Raw genomic sequence first — 24434 nt, 5'->3', positions numbered from 1 at the left:
TTCTGGATCACTCTGACTTCAGGGAGGCAGTCCAGAACCACCAGGCTTCTCCAGATATCGTTTTTGCCTTAAGGATACACGTTATCTCTTCCCTTTTGACGTTGTCAAGGGCTGGGTTCAGTGTTCCAATATGGACCTCCTATCTCCAGCGGCTAAATCCTTAGTTGCAGTGGAAGATATGGCTTCACTCAAAGATGCCACTGACAGACAGATGGAGCTCTGGTTGGAATCCATCTATGAAGCTATTGCCGTGTCTTTGCTCCAGCTTTTGCAGCCGTCTGGGCGCTCCAAGCGGTCTCAGCGGCTCAAGCGCAAATTGAGGCAGTCACACGTATGTCTGCGTCGCAGGCTGCGTCTTTAACATCTCAAACGTCAGCGTTTGCGTCATACGCCATTAATGCTGTCCTGGACTCGGCGAGCCGGAAGGCGGTTGCGTCCGACAATTCAGTGGTAATACGCAGAGCCTTGTGGTTGCGGGAATGGAAGGCAGATTCTGCTTCCAAAAAGTGCCTAACCAGTTTGCCATTCTCTGGCGACCGCTTGTTTGGTGAGCGACTGGATGAAATCATCAAACAATCCAAGGGAAAGGATACATCCTTTCCTCAGGCTAAACCGATCATACCCCAACAGAGGAGGGGACAGTCGAGGTTTCGGTCCTTGCGGGGCGCAGGCAGGTCCAATTCTCCTCGTCCAAAAGGCCTCAGAAGGATCAGAGGAACTCCGACGCGTGGCGGTCTAAATCAACTAAAAAGACCGCCGGAGGCGCCGCTAACAAGGCGGCTTCCTCATGACTTACGGCCTCCTCACACCGCATCCTCGGTCGGTGGCAGGCTCTCCCGCTTTTGCGACACCTGGCTGCCACAAGTAAAAGACCGTTGGGTGAGAGACATTTTGTCTCACGGTTACAGGATAGAGTTCAGCTCTCGTACTCCGATTCGATTCTTCAGACATCTCCGCCTCCCGAGCGAGCCTAGGCTCTGCTGCAGGCGGTGGGCATTCTGAAGGCAGAAGGAGTGGTGGTCCCGGTTCCTCTTCAGCAACAGGGTCACGGTTTCTACTCCAACCTGTTTGTGGTTCCAAAGAAGGACGGGTCCTTCTGTCCTGTTTTGGACCTAAAACTGTTCAACAAACACGTAAGGACCAGGCGGTTCCGGATGGAATCCCTCCGCTCCGTCATCGCCTCAATGTTCCAAGGAGATTTCCTAGCATCGATCGATATCAGGATGCTTATCTCCACGTACCAATTGCTCCAGAGCATCAGCGCTTCCTGCGCTTCGCCATAGGAGACGAACACCTTCAGTTCGCGGCACTGCCGTTCGGCCTGGCGACAGACCCAAGGGTTTTCACCAAGGTCATGGCTACAGTAGTTGCGGTCCTCCACTCTCAGGGTCACTCAGTGATACCCTACTTAGACGATCTGCTGGTCAAGGCACCCTCTCAAGAGGCATGCCAACACAGCCTCAACGTTACTCTGGAGATTCTCCAGAGTTTCGGGTGGATCATCAATTTTCCAAAGTCAAATCTGACACCGGTCCAATCGCTGACATATCTTGGCATGGAGTTTCTTACTCTTCCAGCGATAGTGAAGCTTCCGCTGGACAAACAGCGGTCACTACATACAGGGGTACAATCACTCCTTCAAGGTCGGTCACACCCCTTGAGGCGCCTCATGCACTTCCTGGGGAAGATGGTGGCAGCAATAGAAGCAGTCCCTTTCGCGCAGTTTCTCCTGCGTCCTCTTCAATGGGACATCCTACGCAAGTGGGACAGGATGCCGACGTCCATAGACAGGAACGTCTCCCTCTCTCAAGCAACCAAAGCTTCCCTTCGGTGGTGGCTTCTTCCCACCTCATTATCGAAAGGGAAATCTTGCCTAACCCCATCCGGGGCGGTGGTCACGACGAACGCGAGTCTGTCAGGGTGGGGAGCGATCTTTCTCCACCACAGGGCTCAGGATACGTGGACTCAGTAAGAGTCCTCACTTCAGATCAATGTTCTGGAGATCAGGGCAGTGTATCTTGCCCTAAAAGCGTTCCAACAGTCGCTGGAAGGCAGGCAGATCCGAATTCAGTCGGACAACTCCACAGCGGTGGCTTACATCAACCACCAAGGTGGGACACGCAGTCGGCAAGCCTTCCAGGAAGTCCGGCGGATTCTGCTGTGGGTGGAAGCCACAGCACCCACCATATCCGCAGTTCACATCCCGAGCGTAGAAAACTGGGAAGCAGACTTTCTCAGTCGCCAGGGCATGGATGCAGGGGAATGGTCCCTTCACCCGGACGTGTTTCAGGAGATCTGTTGCCGCTGGGGGATGCCGGACGTCGACCTAATGGCGTCTCAGCACAACAACAAGGTCCCGGCATTCATGGCGCGGTCTCACGATCACAGAGCTTTGGCGGCAGACGCCTTCGTTCAGGATTGATCGCAGTTTCAACTCCCTTATGCGTTCCCACCTCTGGCACTGTTGCCCAGAGTGTTACGCAAGATCAGGTCCGTCTGCCGCCGCGCCATCCTCGTCGCTCCAAAATGGCCAACGAGGTCGTGGTACCCGGATCTGTGGCATCTCACGGTAGGCCAACCGGGGGAACTATCAGACCGACCAGACTTGCTGTCTCAAGGGTCGTTTTTTCCTTCAGAATTCTGCGACCCTCTACCTGATGGAGTGGCCATTGAGTCCTGGATCCTAGCATCTGCAGGGTTATCTCAAGGGGTCATTACCACTATGAGACAGGCCAGAAAACACACATCTGCCAAGATCTACCACAGAACGTGGAAGATATTCTTATCTTGGTCCTCTGCTCAGGGAGTTTCTCCCTGGCCAATTGCCTTGCCTACTTTCTTTCCTTCCTGCAATTCGGTTGGAAAAAGGTTGTCGCTCGGTTCCCTTAACGGACAAATCTCAGCGCTCTCTGTATTTTTTTCAGAAGCGCCTAGCAAGACTACCTCAGGTACGCACGTTCCTGCAGGGGGTTTGCCGCTTAGTCCTTCCTTACAAACGACTGTTAGAACCCTGTGATTTGAACAGGGTGCTGATGGTTCTGCAGAAACCACCATTCGAGCCTATGAGGGATTTTTCTCTCTCACGCCTTTCGCAGAAACTGGTTTTCCTAGGAGCAGTCACTTCACTTCGGAGAGTGTCTGTCGGGGCAGCATTGTCGTGCAAAGTCCCCTTCCCGGTGTCTCACCAGGTCAAGGGGTTCTGCGTCCGGTTCCGGAATTTCTCCCTAAGGTGGAATCCCCCCTTTCATCTCAATCAGGGTATCCGTACCCTCTGTTTGTCTTCATCCAGTTCACCAATGTGAAAAGGATTTGCACTTGATTAGATCTGGTGAGAGCACTCAGACTCTTCATCGATCGTACGGCGTCCCTGCGCCGCTCGGAAGCACCCTTGTCCTTGTCGCTAGCCAGCGTAAAGGGTTACAGGCTTCCAAATCAAGACTGGCTCGGTGGTTCAAGGAACCAATTCTCTAGCTTATCGTTCTGCTGGGCTTACGGTTCCCTCAGGACTGCAGGTCCATTCTACTAGAGCGGTGGATGTGTCCTGGGCTTGAGGCACCAGGCTACGGCTCAGCTTGTGTGTCAGGCGGATACCTGGTCCAGCCTCCACACTTTCACGAAACACTGTCAGGTGCATACCTATGCTTCGGCGGATGCCAGCATAGGCAGACGAGTCCTTCAGGCGGCGGTTGCCCACCTGTAGAAAGGGGCCGTTTTACGGCTCTATTACGAGGTATTATTTTACCCACCCAGGGATTGCTTTTGGACATCCCAATTGTCTGGGTCTCCCAATAAAGCGACAAAGAAGAAGGGAATTTTGTTTACTTACCGTAAATTCCTTTTCTTCTAGCTCTAATTGGGAGACCCAGCACCCGCCCCTGTTTTTTTGTATACACATGTTGTTCATGTTGAATGGTTTCAGTTCTCCGATATTCCTTCGGATTGAATTTGCTTAAACCAGTTTATTGGCTTTCCTCCTTCTTGCTTTTGCACTAAAACTGAGGAGCCCGTGATCCCACGGGGGGTGTATAGGCAGAAGGGGAGGGGCCTTACACTTTTAAGTGTAATACTTTGTGTGGCCTCCGGAGGCAGTAGCTATACACCCAATTGTCTGGGTCTCCCAATTAGAGCTAGAAGAAAAGGAATTTACGGTAAGTAAACAAAATTCCCTTCATCTCGTCCATCAACCAGGTGTTGGATCTCTCTCCCCCGCCTCCTCCTGTAGAGGAGTCGGCGTCTCAGCAGGAGAAGAAGGGAATTTTGTTACTTACCGTAAATTCCTTTTCTTCTAGCTCTTATTGGGAGACCCAGACGATTGGGGTATAGCTACTGCCCTCCGGAGGCCACACAAAGCACTACATCAAAAGTGCAAGGCCCCTCCCCCTCTGGCTATACCCCCCCGTGGTATCACGGGTTCTCCAGTTTTAGTGCCAAAGCAAGAAGGAGGAAGCCAATAACTGGTTTAAACAAATTAACTCCGAATAACATCGGAGAACTGAAAAACCGTTCAACATGAACAACATGTGTACCCGCAAACAACAAAGAAACATCCCGAAGGACAACAGGGCGGGTGCTGGGTCTCCCAATAAGAGCTAGAAGAAAAGGAATTTACGGTAAGTAACAAAATTCCCTTCTTCTTCAGCGCTCTATTGGGAGACCCAGACGATTGGGACGTCCAAAAGCTGTCCCTGGGTGGGTAAATAAATACCTCATGTTAGAGCTGCAAAACAGCCCTCCCCTACGGGGGTGTCACTGCCGCCTGCAGGACTCTTCTACCTAAGCTGGCATCCGCCGAAGCATAGGTATGCACCTGATAATGCTTGGTGAAAGTGTGCAGACTGGACCAGGTAGCTGCCTGGCACACCTGTTGAGCCGAAGCCTGGTGGCGTAATGCCCAGGACGCACCCACGGCTCTGGTGGAGTGGGCTTTTAGCCCTGAAGGAACCGGAAGCCCCGCAGAACGGTAGGCCTCTAGAATTGGCTCTTTGATCCATCGAGCCAGGGTGGCTTTAGAAGCCTGCAACCCCTTGCGCGGACCAGCGACAAGGACGAAAAGTGCATCGGCACGGCGTATGGGCGCCGTGCGGGAAATGTAGATTCTGAGTGCTCTCACCAGATCTAGCAAACGTAAGGCCTTTTCATACCGGTGAACCGGATGAGGGCAAAAAGAAGGCAAGGAAATATCCTGATTAAGATGAAAAGAGGATACAACCTTAGGAAGAAACTCCGGAATGGGGCGCAGCACAACCTTGTCCTGGTGGAACACCAGGAAGGGAGCCTTAGATGACAGAGCTGCCAGCTCAGACACTCGCCGAAGCGATGTGATCGCAACAAGAAACGCCACTTTCTGCGACAGCCGCGAAAAGGAAACTTCCTTCAGAGGCTCGAAGGGCGGCTTCTGGAGAGCAACTAGTACCCTGTTCAGATCCCATGGATCTAACGGTCGCTTGTACGGGGGCACAATATGACAGACCCCCTGCAGGAACGTGCGCACCTTAGGAAGACGTGCTAGACGCTTCTGAAAAAACACGGATAGTGCCGAAACTTGCCCTTTAAGGGAGCTGAGCGACAAGCCCTTTTCTAACCCCGATTGCAGAAAGGAAAGAAACTTGGGCAATGCAAATGGCCAGGGAGACACTCCCTGAGCAGAGCACCAGGACAAGAAAATCTTCCACGTTCTGTGGTAGATCTTAGCCGAATTCGACTTTCTAGCTTGTCTCATTGTGGCAACGACTTCCTGAGATAATCCAGCAGATGCTAGGATCCAGGACTCAATGGCCACACAGTCAGGTTCAGGGCCGCAGAATTCTGATGGAAAAACGGCCCTTGGGACAGTAAGTCTGGTCGGTCTGGCAGTGACCACGGTCGACCGATCGTGAGATGCCACAGATCCGGATACCACGACCTCCTCGGCCAGTCTGGAGCGACGAGTATGACGCGGCTGCACTCGGATCTGATCTTGCGTAGCACTCTGGGCAAGAGCGCCAGAGGCGGAAACACGTATGGGAGCTGAAACTGCGACCAATCTTGAACCAAGGCGTCTGCCGCCAGAGCTCTTTGATCGCGCGACCTCGCCATGAATGCCGGGACCTTGTTGTTGTGCCGAGACGCCATTAGATCGACGTCCGGCACTCCCCAGCGGCGACAGATTTCCTGAAACACGTCCGGGTGAAGGGACCATTCCCCTGCGTCCATGCCCTGGCGACTGAGGAAGTCTGCTTCCCAGTTTTCTACGCCTGGAATGTGAACCGCGGATATGGTGGATGCTCTGTCCTCCACCCACATTAGAATGCGCCGGACTTCTTGGAAGGCTTGCCGACTGCGCGTCCCTCCTTGGTGGTTGATGTATGCCACCGCTGTGGAGTTGTCCGATTGGATTCGGATCTGCTTTCCTTCCAGCCACTGTTGGAAGGCCAGTAGAGCAAGATACACTGCTCTGATCTCCAGAACATTGATCTAAAGGGTGGACTCCTGCGGAGTCCACGTCCCCTGAGCCCTGTGGTGGAGAAATACTGCTCCCCACCCTGACAGACTCGCATCTGTCGTGACTACTGCCCAGGATGGGGGCAGGAAGGATCTTCCCTGAGACAATGAGGTGGGAAGGAGCCACCATTGTAGAGAGTCTTTGGCCGTCTGGGAAAGCGAGACTTTCCTGTCCAGGGACGTTGACTTCCCGTCCCATTGGCGGAGAATGTCCCATTGAAGTGGGCGCAGATGAAACTGCGCAAAGGGAACTGCTTCCATGGCTGCCACCATCTTCCCTAGGAAATGCATGAGGCGCCGCAAGGGATGCAACTGGCCCTGCAGAAGAGATTGCACCCCTGTCTGTAGTGACCGCTGCTTGTCCAGCGGAAGCTTCACTATCGCTGCTAGAGTATGAAACTCCATGCCAAGATACGTTAGTGACTGAGTCGGTGATAGGATCGACTTTGGAAAGTTGATGATCCATCCGAAAGACTGTAGAGTCTCCAGCGTAGCATTCAGGCTGTGCTGACATGCCTCCTGAGAGGGAGCTTTGACCAATAAGTCGTCTAGGTAAGGGATCACCGAGTGTCCCTGAGAGTGCAAAACTGCTACCACCGCCGCCATGACCTTGGTGAAGACCCGTGGGGCTGTCGCCAGACCAAATGGAAGAGCTACGAACTGAAAATGGTCGTCTCCTATCACAAAACGTAGAACACGTTGATGTTCTGTAGCAATTGGCACGTGGAGATAAGCATCTTTGATGTCTATTGAGGCAAGGAAGTCTCCTCTGGACATTGAGGCAATGACAGAGCGGAGGGTTTCCATCCGAAACCTCCTGGCGTGCACATGTTTGTTGAGCCGTTTTAGGTCCAGAACAGGACGGAACGAGCCGTCCTTTTTTGGAACCACAAAGAGATTGGAGTAAAATCCTTGCCCTTGTTCCTGAGGAGGGACTGGGATAATCACTCCTTCCGCTCTTAGGGAGCCCACCGCCTGCAGCAGAGCATCTGCTCGGTCTGGACGTGGGGAGGTTCTGTAGAACCGAGCTGGAGGACGAGAATTGAACTCGATTCTGTACCCGCGAGACAAAATGTCCGTCACCCACCGGTCTTTGACCTGTGACATCCAAATGCCGGAAAAGCGGGAGAGCCTGCCCCCGACCGGCGATGCGGAGGGGGGGGGCTGGAAGTCATGAGGTAGCCGCTTTGGAAGCGGTACCTCCATTTGCTTTCTTGGGGCGTGTGTGAGTCCGCCACGAATCTGAGTTTCTTTGCGTCCTCTGAGTCCCCTTGGACGAGGTAAACGGTGTCTTGCCCGAACCTCGAAAGGACTGAAACCTCTGCTGCCACTTTTTCTGCTGAGGTTTGGATGTTCTGGGTTGTGGTAAAGAGGAGTCTTTACCCTTGGACTGCTTAATGATGTCAGCCAATGGCTCGCCAAACAGTCTATCTCTAGACAAAGGCAAACTGGTTAAACATTTTTTGGAACCAGCATCTGCTTTCCAGTCCTTTAACCACAAGGCTCTGCGCAAAACTACCGAATTGGCGGACGCCATTGAGGTGCGACTGGTAGATTCTAGGACCGCATTGATAGCGTAAGACGCAAACGCCGACATCTGCGTGGTAAGGTGCGCCACTTGCGGCACTGCTGGATGCATGATAGCATCCACTTTTGCTAAGCCAGCTGAAATAGCCTGGAGTGCCCATACGGCTGCGAATGCCGGAGCAAACGACGCGCCGATAGCTTCATAGACAGATTTTAACCAAAGGTCCATCTGTCTGTCATTGGCATCTTTAAGTGAAGCGCCATCCTCCACTGCAACTATGGATCTAGCTGCAAGTTTGGAAATCGGGGGGTCTACCTTTGGACACTGTGTCCAGCGCTTGACCACCTCAGGGGGGAAAGGGAAACGCGTATCTTTAGATCGTTTAGAGAAACGCCTTTCTGGGTGAGCGTCCCTTGGCCGCCTTGCGTTTTGAGGATGACATGTTGCTGCTTCCACAGAGCGATCTGGGATATGCAGCCAGAAGCGCACCTCACAGTGCAAGAAATACAATATCTATATATATGTACCCAGTACACTGACACACAGTGAGGCACTAGAGGGACCAGCACAGAAAAATCGCTTACCGCCCGCTTAAAAAGCGGGTGTGTGGTCGCCAGATAGCCCCTAGTCCAGGTCTCCCAGAGCCTTGCGTCCTTCCTCCAGCCAGACATGCATGTAATGGCTGCCGGCGTCTCTAGAGAGGAAGGGGGGCGGGCCCTGGGCGTTCCTGGCCAAGAGCGGGAAGCCTGCTTCCCTCTGTGCCAAGTGAGAGGGCTGGAGCATGTAAATCAGGCTCCAGCCCTCGTCGCTGCTAACGAACAGCGTCTCTCCCCTACCCTGAATGACAGGGTGGGGGCGGGAACGAAACGGAGCTGCCGGCGTCCTAGGCCCAAAAAGCCGGGGACTAAATTTATAACCGCCGCCGCCGTAAAAGCGCGGACGGCGGATCCCCGGCGCACCACAAGTCACAGCAGCGCCGCCCGGTCCAGAGGGGGTCGGCGCTGCGTTCCCAAACACAAACAATCCCCCAGTAATCTGTAGGGACACCAACTCCACGTTGCGGTCCCCGGCGCACTACAACACCCAGCCAGCCCGGAGTGTGTCTGTGCCTGCCGGGGACACAGAGTACCTGTATGATGCAGGGCCTGTCCCTGATCGTACTCCTGCTCCGTCTCCATCAGGTTCTAATGGGTCTGTGGATGGAGCCCGGCATCAGAGCTGAGAGGCCGGCAGGATCCCACTTCCACAGAGCCCTACAAGGGGATGTGGAAGGAAAACAGCATGTCAGGCTCCAGCCCTGTACCAGCAATAGGTACCTCAACCTTACAACACCATCCAGGGGTGAGAAGGGAGCATGCTGGGAACACTATATGTGTCCTCTTTTCTTCCATCCGAAATAGTCAGCAGCTACTGCTGACTAAAATCTGTGGAGCTATGCATGGAATGTCTGACCTCCTTCGCACACAAAGCTAAAACTGGAGAACCCGTGATACCACGGGGGGGTATAGCCAGAGGGGGAGGGGCCTTGCACTTTTGATGTAGTGCTTTGTGTGGCCTCCGGAGGGCAGTAGCTATACCCCAATCGTCTGGGTCTCCCAATAGAGCGCTGAAGAAACACCAGTTTCGGTTCCCCAAACGTACGCGCAATACGTTTTTTGATCATTCTAACTTCAGGGATGCTGTCCAGAAGCCCAGAGCGGTCCCGGACAAGCGCTTTGCTTAACGCCTCACTGACACGCGTTACCCCTTCCCATCTGAAGTCGTTAAGGGTTGGGCTCACTGTACCAAGGTGGATCCTCCAGTCTCCAGATTGGCGGCTAGGTCCGTGGTGTCTGTTGCAGATGGCTCATCCCTGAAGGATGCCACTGACAGACAGAGAGAGCTCCTGGTGAAGTCCATCTATGAGGCCACGGGCGCGTCTTTCGCCCCGGCCTTTGCAGCCGTGTGGGCACTCCAAGCAATCTCGGCTTGTCTGACTGAGATTAATGCTGTCACACGGAATTCTGCTCCGCAAGTTGCGTCTTTGACCGCTCAGGCGTCAGCCTTTTCGTCCTACGCCATGAACGCCATCCTGGACTCCGCTAGCCGTACGGCGGTAGCATCTGCTAACTCCGTGGCAGTCCGCAGGGCCATGTGGCTGCGCGAATGGAAGGCAGACTCGGCTTCCAAGAGGTTCTTAACTGGTTTGCCGTTTTCTGGCGACCGTTTGTTTGGCGAACGATTGGATGAGATTATTAAGGAATCCAAAGGAAAGGATTCCTCCTTACCCCAGGCCAAACCTAAGAGACCTCAACAGAGAAAAATCCAATCGAGGTTTCGGTCCTTTCGTCCCTCCGCCAAGTCCCAATCCTCTTCGTCCAACAGGCCGGAGAAAGGCCAGAGGAACTCCTATGCGTGGCGATCCAAGTCACGCCCGCAAAAGGCCGCAGGAGGCACTGCCTCCAAGACGGCTTCCTCATGACTCTCGGCCTCCCCTAGCCGCATCCTCGGTCGGTGGCAGGCTCTCCCGCTTTGGCGACGCCTGGTGACCACATGTTCAAGACCGATGGGTGAGAGACATTCTGTCTCATGGTTACAGGATAGAGTTCAGCTCTCGTCCTGCGGCTCGTTTCTTCAGAACCTCTCCGCCCCCCGCTCAGGCCGACGCACTTTTTCAGGCAGTGAACGCTCTAAAGATGGAAGGAGTTGTGATCCCCGTTCCCCTTCAGGAACGTGGTCGCAGATTTTTCTCCAACTTGTTCGTGGTGCCAAAAAAGGACGGGTCATTCCGTCCCGTTCTGGACCTCAAGCTACTCAACAGACATGTGAGAACCAGACGCTTTCGGATGGAATCTCTCCGCTCGGTCATCGCCTCGATGTCACAAGGAGACTTCCTAGCATCGATCGACATCAAGGATGCTTATCTCCATGTACCGATCGCACCCGAACATCAACGTTTCCTGCGTTTCGCCATCGGGGACGAACACCTTCAGTTCGTGGCATTGCCTTTCGGCTTGGCGACAGCCCCACGGGTTTTCACCAAAGTCATGGCATCCGTTGTGGCGGTCCTGCATTCTCAGGGCCACTCGGTGATCCCCCTACTTGGACGATCTCCTAGTCAGGGTCCCGTCTCAGGTGGCGTGTCAACAAAGTCTATCCGTCGCTCTGGCGACTCTCCAGCGGTTCGGGTGGATCATCAACTTCCCGAAATCCAAGTTGACACCGACCCAATCACTGACGTACCTTGGGATGGAGTTTCATACCCAGCAAGCGTTAGTCAAGCTTCCGAGCGACAAACAGCTTTCTCTGCAGGCAGGGGTGCAATCCCTTCTTCGGAGTCAGTCACACCCCTTAAGGCGCCTCATGCACTTCCTGGGGAAGATGGTGGCAGCTATAGAGGCAGTCCCGTTCGCACAATTCCATCTACGGCCACTCCAATGGGACATTCTCCGCAAATGGGACAAGAGTGCGGCTTCCCTCGACAAGAACGTCTCTCTTTCCCTTGCAACCAAGACGTCACTTCAGTGGTGGCTCCTTCCCAATTCTCTGTCGCGGGGAAAATCCTTCCTACCCCCAACCTGGGCTGTGGTCACCACGGACGCGAGCCTGTCAGGTTGGGGAGCGGTTTTTCTCCACCACAGGGCTCAGGGAACCTGGACTCCGATAGTCATCCCTTCAGATCAATATACTGGAGATAAGGGCAGTGTATCTAGCCCTATTGGCTTTTCATCGGTGGCTGGAGGGCAGGCAGATCCGTATCCAGTCGGACAACGCCACTGCCGTCGCCTACATCAACCACCAAGGCGGCACTCGCAGTCGTCTAGCCTTCCAGGAAGTCCGACGGATTCTGCAGTGGGTGGAAGCCACAGCCTCCACCATCTCCGCAGTTCACATCCCGGGCGTAGAAAACTGGGAAGCAGATTTTCTCAGTCGTCAGGGCATGGACGCGGGGGAATGGTCTCTGCACCCAGACGTGTTTCGAGAGATCTGTCGCCGCTGGGGAACGCCGGACGTCGATCTCATGGCGTCACGGCACAACAACAAGGTCCCGGCATTCATGGCACGGTCTCAGGATCACAGAGCTCTGGCGGCGGACGCGTTAGTCCAGGATTGGTCGCAGTTTCGACTGCCTTATGTGTTTCCTCCTCTGGCGATGCTGCCCAGAGTGCTACGCAAGATCAGGTCCGACTGCCGTCGCGCCATTCTCGTCGCTCCAGACTGGCCGAGGCGGTCGTGGTATCCGGATCTGTGGCATCTCACGGTGGGTCAACCGTGGGCGCTTCCAGACCGCCCAGACTTGCTGTCACAAGGCCTGTTTTTCCATCTTAATTCTGTGGCCCTCAACCTGACTGTGTGGCCATTGAGTCCTGGCTCCTAGCGTCTTCAGGGTTATCTCAGGATGTCATTGCCACCATGAGACAGGCCATGAAGCCTACGTCCGCCAAGATCTATTACAGGTCTTGACAAATCTTCCTATCCTGGTGCGCTAATAACGGTTTTCCTCCATGGACGTTTGCCTTACCCACTTTTCTTTCATTCCTTCAATCTGGAATGGACAAGGGTTTGTCACTCGGCTCTCTCAAGGGCCAAGTATCGGCGCTCTCCGTGTTTTTTCAAAAGTGTCTAGCCAGGCTTCCGCAGGTCCGCACGTTCCTGTAGGGAGTTTGCCACATAGTCCCACCTTACAAGCGTCCGCTGGAACCCTGGGATCTTAACAGGGTTCTAACGGCTCTTCAAAAACCACCTTTCTAGCCGCTGCGGGATGTCTCTCTATCACGTCTTTCGCAGAAGGTGGCCTTCCTAGTGGCAGTCACATCATTTCGGAGAGTGTCTGAGCTCGCAGCGCTGTCATGCAAAGCCCCCTTCCTGGTGTTTCACCAGGATAAGGTGGTTCTGCGTCCGGTCCCGGAATTTCTCCCTAAGGTGGTATCCCCTTTTCATCTCAATCAGGATATCTCCTTGCCTTCATTTTGTCCTAATCCAATTCACCAGTGTGAAAAGGATTTGCACTCTTTGGATCTTGTGAGAGCACTTCGGCTCTACGTGTCTCGCACGGCGCCCCTGCGTCGTTCAGATGCGCTCTTTGTCCTTGTCGCTGGCCAGCGTAAGGGCTCTCAGGCTTCCAGGTCAACCTTGGCTCGGTGGATCAAGGAACCGATTCTCGAAGCCTACCGTTCTTCTGGGCTTCCGCTTCCTTCAGGGCTGAAAGCCCATTCTACCAGAGTCGTGGGTGCGTCCTGGGCATTGCGGCACCGGGCTACAGCTCAGCAGGTGTGTCAGGCAGCTTACGTGGTCTAGTCTGCACACTTTCACGAAACACTCAAGTGCATACCTATGCTTCGGCAGACGCCAGTCTAGGTAGGCGAGTCCTTCAGGCGGCGGTTGCCCACCTGTAAGAGGGGGCCGTTTTTCGGCTCTTTTTATCGAGGTATTCTTTTACCCACCCAGGGACTGCTCTTGGACGTCCCAATTGTCTGGGTCTCCCAATGGAGCGACAAAGAAGAAGGGAATTTTGTTTACTTACCGTAAATTCCTTTTCTTCTAGCTCCTATTGGGAGACCCAGCACCCGCCCCTGTACCCTTCGGGCTGGTTGTTCTTTTGTGTACACATGTTGTTCATGTTGAATTGTTCTTTTGGTTCATGGTCTTCAGTTCTCCGAACATCCTTCGGATTGAATTTACCCTCGAACAATTTATAAGTTTTCTCCTTCCTGCTTTTGCACCAAAACTGAGGAGCCCGTGATCCACGGGAGGGTGTATAGGCAGAGGGGAGGGGTTACACTATTTAAAGTGTAATACTTTGTGTGGCCTCCGGAGGCAGAAGCTATACACCCGATTGTCTGGGTCTCCCAATAGGAGCTAGAAGAAAAGGAATTTACGGTAAGTAAACAAAATTCCCTTCTTTTAGGCTGGGAAGAGTCCAATAACCATGGCTCTTCCCACCCTGAGAATACCAGACCCCAGCTGTCAGCTTCACCTTGACTGGTGATCTAATTTGGGGGGACCCTACGTTTGTTTGTTTTTTAATTATTTATTTATAAATAATTAAAAAAAAAAAAACAGCTTGGGGAGCCCTCCAAATTGATCACCAGCCAAGGTGAAGCTGTCAGCTGTGGTTTGCAGGCTACAGCTGTCTGCTTTACCCTAGCTGGCTATCAAAAATAGGGGGGACCCAACGTCATTTATTTTAATTATTTTTTTTCTTTTTGGGCTAAATACAAGGCTAGGCACCCTTTAGTGCCACATGAAAGGCACTAAAGGGCGCCAGCTTAGAATATGCAGTGGGTGGGACGTTATATATGTTTGACATCTATCCATTCATCCATTGTAGCATTTTAGGCTGTGTCCACAATCAGGGTTTGCAGCGTTTTGGGCGCAGAGTGTTTTTCCTGCGTCCATAACGCTGCGTTGTGCAGTAGAAGCACAGTGGAAGGATTTTTAGAAATCCCATGCCCAATGTGCTTCTTTTCTCCGCAGCATAAACCGACCTGTGGCGCAGCTTCCCGAGCCTCAGCATGTCAATTTATGCTGCGGAGAGGAGTGTGCTCTGCAGGTAGCATAGAGCTCCACAGCAGCCTGAACCCAAATCGTGGGCATGGGCAGCTGCGTTCTCCCGTGGACAACACTCACATCTCTGTAGGAAGGCTTGACACTGTGTACTGGACGCCGTGTCGCTGGATCATGGCCACATAGCCTAAAAGTGAGAAATTTGTTGCTACAGCAACATTTTTGTGAAGTACCTGTGGATTCAAAATGCTTACTATACTCCTGAATAAAATCCTTGAGGGGTCCAGTTTCCAAAATGGAGTCATTTGTGGGGGGTTTCTAATGTATAGGTACCCAAGAGGCCCTGCTAATGTGACATGGTGCGCACAATTTATTTCAACTTTTCCAAAATTCAAATGGTGCTCCTTCCATTCCAAGCCCTCCCATATATCCAAACAGAGGTTTTTGGCCACATATGGGGTATCCCTGCGCTCACAAGAAATTGGATAACAACCTGTGGGGTCCACGTTTTGTTGTTGCCTCTTGAAAAAGTGAGAAATGTGATGCTAAAGAAACATTTTTGTGAAAAAAATGAAAATTTTCAATATGGCAACCTAAGCTTATCAAATTCTGTGAAGTATTCGTGGATTCAAAATGCTCACTATACACCTAGATAAAAGCCTTGAGGTTTCTTGATTCCAGAATGGGGTCACTTGTGGGGGGCCTCCACTGTTTAGGCACTTTAGGGGCTTTCCAAATGCGACATAGCGTCCACTAATTATTCCAGCCAAATGTTCAGTCAAATTGCACTCCTTCCCTTCCAAGACCTGCTGTGTGCCCAAACAGTTGATTTCCACCACATATAAGATATCACCAAACTCAGGAGAAATTGCACAATAAATTTCATGGTGATTTTTTTCCTGTTACCCTTGTGAAAAAAAAAGCTACCTGGTTGAAGTAACAATTTTGTGGTAAAATTTTATTTTTTTATTTTCATGGCTCAACGTTATAAACTTCTGTGAAGCACCTGGGGGTTCAGGGTACTCACCAAACATCTAGATAAATTCCTTGAGAGGCCTAGTTTCCAATATGGGGTCACTTGTGGTGGTTTTTTGCTGTTTACATACCTTAGGGGTCCTCCAAATGCAACATGGTGCCTGCAATCTTTTTCAGCCAAATTTCCTTTCCAAAATTCAAATATTGCTCCTTTCGTTCCAAGCCCTGACATTTGTCCAAACAAAGGTTTCAGACCACATGTGAGGTATCACCGCGCTCATAAAAAAGTGGGTAACAAACATTTGGGTCAAATTTTTGGAATTACCTGTTGAAAAAGTGAGAGAATTGATGCTAAAGCAACATTTTTGAGAAAAAAATTACAATTTTCAATATGACAAAGTAACGTTATCAAAATCTGTGAAGTACCTGTGGGTCCAAAATGCTCAGTATACCCCTCGATAGAAGCCTTAAGGGGTCTAGTTTCCAAAATGGGGTCACTTGAGGGGGGTTCCTGCTGTTTAGGTTCCTTAGGGGATCTGTAAAAGCAACATGGTGCCCGCAATCTGTTTCAGCCAAATTTGCTTTCCAAACTTCAAATATTGCTCCTTTCATTCTGAGCTCTCCCATTTACCCAAACAAAGGTTTCTGACCACATGTGGGGTATCGGCGCGCCCTTAAGAAAGTGGGTAACAAACTGTGAGGTCCAATTTTTGGTGTTACCTCTTGAAAAAGTAAGAAAATTAGTGCTAAAGTAACATTTTTAGGTAAAATGTTAATTTTTATTTTTTTTCATTCCACATTACTTTAGTTCCTGTGAAGCACCTGAAGGGTTAATAAACTTCTTTGATGTGGTTTTGAGTACCTTGAGGGGTGCAGGTTTTAGAATGGTGTCACTTTTGGGTATTTTCTGTCACCCAGGCCTCTCAAAGTCACTTCAAATGTGATGTGGTCCCTAAAAAAATGGTTTTGTAAATTTTGTTGAAAAAATGGGAAATTGCTGATGAACTTTGAACCCTTCTAACTTCCTAACCCCAAAAAATTTTGTTTCAAAAATTGCGCTGATCTAAAGTAGACAAGTGGGGAATTTATTTATTAACTATGTTGTGTGACATAACTCTCCGGTTTATGGGCATAAAAATTAAAAGTTTGAAACTTGCAAAATTTTTTATTTTTTTGTCAAATTTCAGATTTTTTTCACAAATAAAATAAAAAAAAAATCATCCTAAATTTACCTCTAACATGAAGCCCAATATGTCACGAAAAAACAATCTCAGAATCACCAGGATCCATTGAAGCGTTCCAGAGTTATAGCCTTATAAAGTGACACTGGTCAGAATTGCAAAAAATGGCCTGGGCATTAAGTACAAAACTGGCTTCGTCCTTAAGGGGTTAAATGGCACTGTGTTTGGTATATTGGTATTGTGTACATTTTTTTATGGCTTGATAAAGTCCCTGTGTTGGCCAAAACATTGCTGTTCCCTTCATGTATACTTGGATCAATAGTTTTTTCAGCCTAATGAAGGAGTTTTTGGTGCCTTGGATACTGTAATATTGACTTGATATGTGGCATATGGAGAGGCACACCAAGTAGCACAAACTGTTGGAGTGGTGCATGGGAGATATCGTTTTTACGTAAGAGGAGAATCTTATTGCTAGGTTATTTTTGCCACACAATGTACACCGTAAAAACAATCCACCCCCCCAAAAAAAAATAAAATGTTAGAATAGTTGTTTTTTTTTTTCACAATGTATCCCTATTTACCAGTACCTTATGTGGTAAAAATAATGGTGTCGTTCTAAAGTTCAACTCATCCCGCAAAAAACAAGTTCTCATGGGTCTATCTGGACAGAAAAAGATATGGCTCTTAGATGAAGGGAAGTAAAAACAGGAATGCAAAAACATAAATTAGCCCAGTCGTGAAGTGTTTAAGTTTAACTGAGTTTTGTCTGATGGTTTGTACTTCCTCCCCTGCATGACATTGTCCAATCATAAGCAGACAGCGTCCTACAGGCGAGAAACCCCCCCCCACTCCTTCCTCACTGTCTGCAGCTACTGTACATACAGCAGTTCTTAGTTATGTATCAGTACAAACATAGCATGTCTCATGCTCCCCCTCCCTCATATAGACAGTCATCTGATGAGAGCTGGAAGAATTTGTATTGATACATCACCTCTGCCGTCACTCTACACAATAGCTGTGGAGATCAGTGAGGGGAGTGTGTTCTTTTCTCCTTTATATATTGCTGCCTGCTTTCCATTGGTCAGCCTCATGGAGGGGAATGAGTGCAGGTCCCCAGAAACACATTTCTGATAATGCCCACTTGAACTATGTACAGTCATGGCCGAAAGGTGGGCACACTTGACATTGTTTCAGAAAATGAAGTATTTCTCCCAGGAAATGATTGCAATTACACGTTTTGTCATACAAAAGTTTATTTCCTTTTGTATATATATTGGAACAACACACACAAACTGATAAAAAGGCAAACTGGACATAATCTCACAAAACCCCAAAAATGTGCAGGACAAAACTGTTGCACTGTCAACATAGTATTTTTTGCACGTCATTTGGAATAAATAATTGCAATCAATCGCTTCCTATAACCATCCACAGCTTCTTCCACCTCTCAACTGGAATTTTGGGCCACTCTTCTTTTGCAAACTGCTCCAGGTCTCTCATATTTGAATGGAACCTTCTCCCAACAGCACTTTTTAAGATCTTTCCATACATGTTCAATGGGATTTAGACGCTGACTTATTTCTGGCCACTTCAGTAGTTTCAAGCGCTTTGTTTCCATTCAATTCTGGGGGCTTCTTGACGTATTTTTGGGGTTGTCATCCAACTGGAAGACCAAAGACACAAACCCAGCTTTCTGACACTTGGCACTACATTGCAACCTCAAATCCTTTCATGATGCCTTGCACAGAGTCAGGGCAACCTGTGCCAGAGGCAGCAAAATAACCCCAAAATATCTTTGAACCTCCACCATATTTGACTGTAGGTACTGTGGTTCTTTTTTTTTTTTCTTTGTAGGCCTCATTCCATTTTCGGTAAACAGTAGAATGATGCGCTTTACCAAAAAGCTTTATTTTGGTCTCCTCTGTCCACAACATGTTTCCCAATAGGGTTTTGGCTTCCTCACATACATTTTGGGAAACTGCAGTCTAGCTTTTTGATGTCTGTATTAGCAGTGAGGTCATCCTGGGTCTCCTGCCATGGCGTTTAATTTCATTTAAATCTGGACGGATAGTTTGCGCTGACACTGATAATGATACATCGTAACTCTAAAGAAAAGCTTGAATTTCTTTGGAACTTAATTGGGGGCTGCTTATACACCATCCGTGCTATCCTGCGTTGCAACCTTTCATCACTTTCTCTGACATCCATGCCCAGGGAGATTAAGTACAGGGCCATGGGTTGTAAACTCTATTTATATTGCACACGATGTACAAAGGAACATCAAGATCTCTGAAGATGGACTTGTAACCTTGAGATTGTTGAAATTTTTGAACAATTTTGGTTCTCAAGTCATTACAGTGCTCTTATCCTTTTTCTGTTCTCCATGCTTAGTGTGGCACACAATGACACACAATGCAAAGATTGTCAACTTCTCCCCTTTATCTGCTTTCATGTGTGATTTTCATATTGTCCACAGCTGTTACTTGCCACAGGTGAGTTTGAATGAGCATCACAGGCTTGAAAGTTGTTTACCCACAGTTAGAATAGTGCTAACAATTTAGTACTGCCATTTTTGGGATTCTGTGTGAAAGTTTGTAATTTTGTCTTTTTTGTGTGTGTGTGTTCCAGTATCCACCCAGGAAATAAACATGTATAACAAAACATGTAATTACAATCATTTTCTTGGACATTTGATTTTCTGAAACAATTTCAATGTTGTGTCCACTGTAAATCATTGCCCAGACTTTACCATCCAATATCTCTGCATCATAGGGGATAGTTTTTATTTTTAAATTGTATTAGGCCGTGTGCACATGTTGCGTTTTTGCAGCGTTTTTTCATGCATTTTTTTTTTGCAGATTTTAATCAATATTGCAAGGAGAAACACATGCCAGCAAAGTCTATGATAATCCTGACTTGCCGTGCACACGTTGCTTCTTTTATCCTTGCAGATTTTGTTGCAGAAAAAAGAAGCAACATGTCAATTCTTTCTGCGATTTTTCTTGTGAATATAACCCAATGCAGTGCTTGATCACTACAGTGAATTATATCTGTCAGTATTGCGCTAGCAGCACTGACATTTTGCCTCACACACCATGTAGCTGTCATGGTGTTTGAGACTCCCCGTAGCTCAGTAACCCAGGGTTGCCATGGCAGCGATCGGGTCCCTGTGATCGCACTACAGGGACCTGATCGCCAGGGTGAGGTAAGCGATCCCACTCTGCCTCCTGCATGCTGTCACATTGATCACAGCATTCAGGGGGTTAAATTACCGGGAGCAGCACAGGCACCGCTCAGGGCAGTGAGAGCTGGCTGTGACATCAGCCAGAGACCCCGCGGCGATCGCAGGGGTACAACGCAGGGACCTCCACGATCGCCATGGCTAAAAAAAAAATGAATGGAAAAATATGCATAAAACCCTGCAAAAACATAAAAAAAAACAAGTTTGTGGGGTTTTTTTTTTTGCTGCATTTTGCCTGCCAAAACATGCAGTTTTGTGTGCAAAAAATCTGCACACATCTGCTACATGGGCATATATCCAGTCTGCACTGCAAGCCATGATTTCTTGATGCTTCATGGAAAGTGGTGGAAGGTCCTCTTTAGGCCACTTGTTGTAGTCCACTTTTTTAAATGGGATACAAATTAGCAGTCTTGGGGCTCTTGTCCACGTGTGTACCGCTTCCAATGCGAGAGCATCGGAAGCAATATGCTAATGACCCTCTTCTGCGAGCGTCAACCGAGGGTCATGCGACAGCGAGTGATCTTGCGATCGCATCACAGGGGCGGAGAAGAGGGAGGGAACATTTTCTCCACATCTCCTCCGCGGTCTGTCTCTGCGTGCAACGCAGTGCATTCACATAGCATGCCAGTGCAGTGCAATTTTACATACGCATGAGCCGATCGGCATGCTGCGATTGTACCGAGAGCCCGATTCATGCCGTAGAAAATTAAGCAAAAGGACATTGTCCCATAGATTAAAGGCCCCGTCACACACAGAGATAAATCTTTGGCAGATCTGTGGTTGCAGTGAAATCATGGACATATTGTTCCATTTGTACACAGCCACAAACCTGGCACTGATTGTCCACAATTTCACTGCAACCACAGATCTGCCGCAGATTTATCTCTGTGTGTAACAGGGCCTTTACACTGGTGCAAGTGCAATCCGTTTTTTTTTGTTTTTTTTTTTATCGGATCGCACTCGCCCATGAAAATCGCAAGTGGACATGAGCCTTTAAGATTAGAATAAGAGGGAAAGGTTTTACAATATAATGATCAATGCCTTTTGTATACCATCTGTTATGGCATATGCTAGTATTTTTCATCGGTGCTGTATTATGTTTCTCTTTGTAGATGCCAGTCGGTGCTGGTCAGCAGCAACCTCCACATCCGCAGGCAACACATGGGCAGCAGGTGCCAGGCGGAAGCGAGGCCCAGTTAATTTCCTTCGATTGATTCCAGAAGACTTGCTATTCATTTACTTAACCTGTCCCTGCCGTCAGTTCCTAACGACGTGTGTAGCATGCATACTTTGCCAGTACTGCTGCAGTAAAACACTACATGTATGTAACTGCCATCTTCACTGTCTGCCTAGCTTCACCTTTGGTCTGCCTTCCAGCTTCTTTCACATCCATGATGCTGTTAAACCTCTGCTATCAACTAACATTGTAATATCTTTGTAGCTTATCCTCGTCTTCGGATCGCTTTATCTTTATATCAAGTCTTTTACCCAGTACTAATGTGGAGAGGATGCATCACTGTTTTACTAAAAGCCTACCTTTCATATAATATATTGGGGCATAGAGGGTTAGTAGAGGGGTTGCTCTTAATCTGGTGGACCACCATCCATGATTTTCAAAGATGCCTATTGATTTAGACATACTTGGGCAGTGGCAGTTTCCCTTTGGGAGTCGCAGCCGACTGTTGGGAGGCCTGACACAAAGACCCCCAGTGAGAAGCTACTTATCAAGGCAACAGTGAACTCCTAACTAAAATTTTAAAGTTTAAGTCTAATAACAATAATAAAAAAAGTAAATCTTCTCTGAAACCTGTTTAGGTGCTTCTTCCGTGTAATGACAGTAGACATTCAATCATGTCGGACAGTATTTCATGTCTCTCTTAAATCTCACACTGCTCGTGTACTATAGGATCATGGCCAATTGGGAATACCTAACAGTACATGTAGATGCATTAATCATTACTTTTATTTTTCACATAAGAAGGGAATTGTGTTGCCATCATTGCTATTTCAGACAAATTATAAAAGATCTATTCCTTTTATTAAAGACAACCTGCAAATTCCGCCCCCTCTGCTCCAAAACCATTTAGACGACGATGTAGCCCTTTTAAAAGATAAGTTGGCCAATCCTTTTATGACCACAAAGGGCTGTTCCAGCAGTGCGAAATCTCATTTTGTAAGTTCTGTGCATGTGATGCCGAGAATATGGAAGTTCAACGTCACGTCCTACTTCAAGATTTCACACTGCTGGAACAGCACTTTGGTGTCATAAAATATAGACTGGCTTATTTTTTAAAGGGCTACACAAAGTGCTGTTCCAGTAGCCTGACCTCTCATCTTGAAGTTCTGTATACATGAGTCTATAAGTGCATTGGGGTGTGATGATGAACTTCCCGCTCCTCAGCCTCATGTACAATGCAACCTCGGTTTAGGAGTAACTTGGTGTGCGAGCATTTCGCCATACGAGCAAAGCTTGCTGTAAATTTGTAGCTCAGTTTACGAGCAATGCTTTGCTGTACGAGCAAATACTCACCGCACACACTTCCGGTTCCGTACTTTCATCTCTCTCTGACTCGCTCTTACAGTCCACACAAACACACACACACACACACACACACACATATTATGCTCACCTTACCTTCCGTTCCCTCGCCATCCTCCTTGTTCGGGAGACCATTGCGACTATGGAGGAACTTTCGCTGTCAGCCGCTTATCATAGGCAGCGGGCTGACCAATCAGAGGCAAGCGACTCATGCCTTTGATGTTAGCGCTCTGGCAGCGGAAGCTCCGGCATTGGTCGCGATGGTTACCCGATACACATCCTGTACCTGCGGACTACACAAACAAGGAGGGCGGCGAGGCAATGGAAGGTAAGGTGAGCATAATACTTCTGTGTTTGTGTGTTTGTGCATGTGTGGAATGGCACAATAGGGGACCAGGACATTGCACAAGTTTTTGGAACGAATTGTCTGAGCTTGCATTATTTCCTATGGGAAATCTTGCTTTGCTGAACGAGTAACTTGGTTTATAAGAACGCTCCCAGAACGGATTGTTCTCCTAAACCAAGGTTCCACTGTCTACAGAAATTCAGAATGAGATTTCTCACTTTGGCTGGCTTATCTTTTAAACAGGCTATATAGTCCTATAAATTGGGGGATGTGGCGGAGATTCTGGCAGGTTCTTTAAAGTGCATGTGAATCCATCTTTTTTTTTCTCTCAATTGTATAAGTTTTTAGTTAATTGAAACGACCATTATTAAGAAATAAATAGAACCACAACATGTTTATGTAGCGAGTGTGTAAACCATTGTTTGTTCATGAGATTGTATGACTGTTTTTAATCTTTACGAGACTCATTATCACTCTTTTGCAATGCCAGACATGACCTATTTTTCCTGCAAAAAAACAAAAAAAAACATTTCTGATTTAAGTGAGAACTTCTATAGACCATGATTGATTTCCCGGCCTTTTGTTAAGTTTTTCGTATAAAAATAATGTTCACAGAATATTAGAATGTCCATAAAGTCTAAACCCAAAGACTCGGGTATCATTGCAAGTCATACTAAGGCGGATCTAGTATCTTGGGATATGTAGAGCTATTTGGGGTTAATTCATAATAATTTGGCGCATACTCTAAAAGTTGTCTTAAAAAGTAACGTCTTTTTAAAAAATAAAATAAAACCCCAGAGAGCTGCTATTTTATTAGGTTGGACAGGATGAGGACATTACTTCCTCGGTCAGTCAGTGCAGCTCTATAGCAGAAGGACTCCATCAAATAACTTATCTCCTGTTCCTGAAGTATAGGGATCATTGTGCGGATGCTGTGCTGGACTAATTGAGGTATGCTACAAACAATCGGCCTCTCAACTGAACAATAGGTCTGATTCACCAGCACCTCAAGTGTAGATAACATAGCCTTTGTCCCTTCAAGCCAATGGATCATGTTCTCACTCTTTCCCTATGGGACTTCAGTTTTATTCCTTATAATTGTATATGACAAACGTGTGTTCCTTTTCTCAGCTGTACTGCAACTTTAAAGTCCTACATGTACATGGCAGTGGAGGTATTCATATTGGGCACAATATGTTGTCGGGGTGATCTACCATCATAGGTGACCCCGCGTGTTTTGCTGCTTTTGTGCTTGTAAACTGTGACGGTCTTGGGCCAGCTGTTGTAGCCCGTGCACCGCAGAATTCTCGCTTGTAGTAATCTATTGGTTTAGTGAAAATAAACATATATGAAACTTGGATTATTCTCCCTGATTGTATTCAATTACACTTTACATCTACTTGCAAAGAAATTTATCTCACGCCTCTGGCATGGAGGTACTGAAGATAAGGTAATGGTAAAATGTAAGGTGAAATGTAGTCTAAATATTCTTTGGTAACAACTGGCTGTAATTGCTATGTTGAGTGGTACAATTGCAGAGAAGTCATGTTCTTTGCAGCTGCCTTTAGAAACAAACTATATACTGCTAATAGCAGGTAACAGCCTGCCTATAGTCCCAAAGCTGTCAGGATTTCCTTATGAAGACCTCCTTTACACAT

The 24434-nt window shown here is 48.4% G+C and overlaps 1 protein-coding gene across 3 annotated transcripts in view; it reads left to right on the top strand.

Moving 5' to 3' along the window:
- The window catches only part of HGS (hepatocyte growth factor-regulated tyrosine kinase substrate), a 126242-nt gene extending 102108 nt beyond the window's left edge, over positions 1 to 24134 (top strand). For all 3 annotated transcript variants that reach the window (XM_075349515.1, XM_075349514.1, XM_075349513.1), the window contains exon 21: positions 21004 to 24134. In XM_075349515.1, coding sequence (XP_075205630.1) covers positions 21004 to 21105 — 102 coding nt within the window. In that variant the 3' untranslated portion in view covers positions 21106 to 24134. The remainder of the gene's footprint in view (positions 1 to 21003) is intronic.
- The last annotated feature ends 300 nt before the right edge of the window (positions 24135 to 24434 follow it).

Source organism: Anomaloglossus baeobatrachus, chromosome 5 (assembly GCF_048569485.1).
Source record: "Anomaloglossus baeobatrachus isolate aAnoBae1 chromosome 5, aAnoBae1.hap1, whole genome shotgun sequence".
In the NCBI taxonomy this organism is placed as follows: domain Eukaryota; kingdom Metazoa; phylum Chordata; class Amphibia; order Anura; family Aromobatidae; genus Anomaloglossus; species Anomaloglossus baeobatrachus.
Note: the sequence above shows the minus strand (reverse complement) of the source record. Positions and strands in the feature narration are given on the sequence as shown.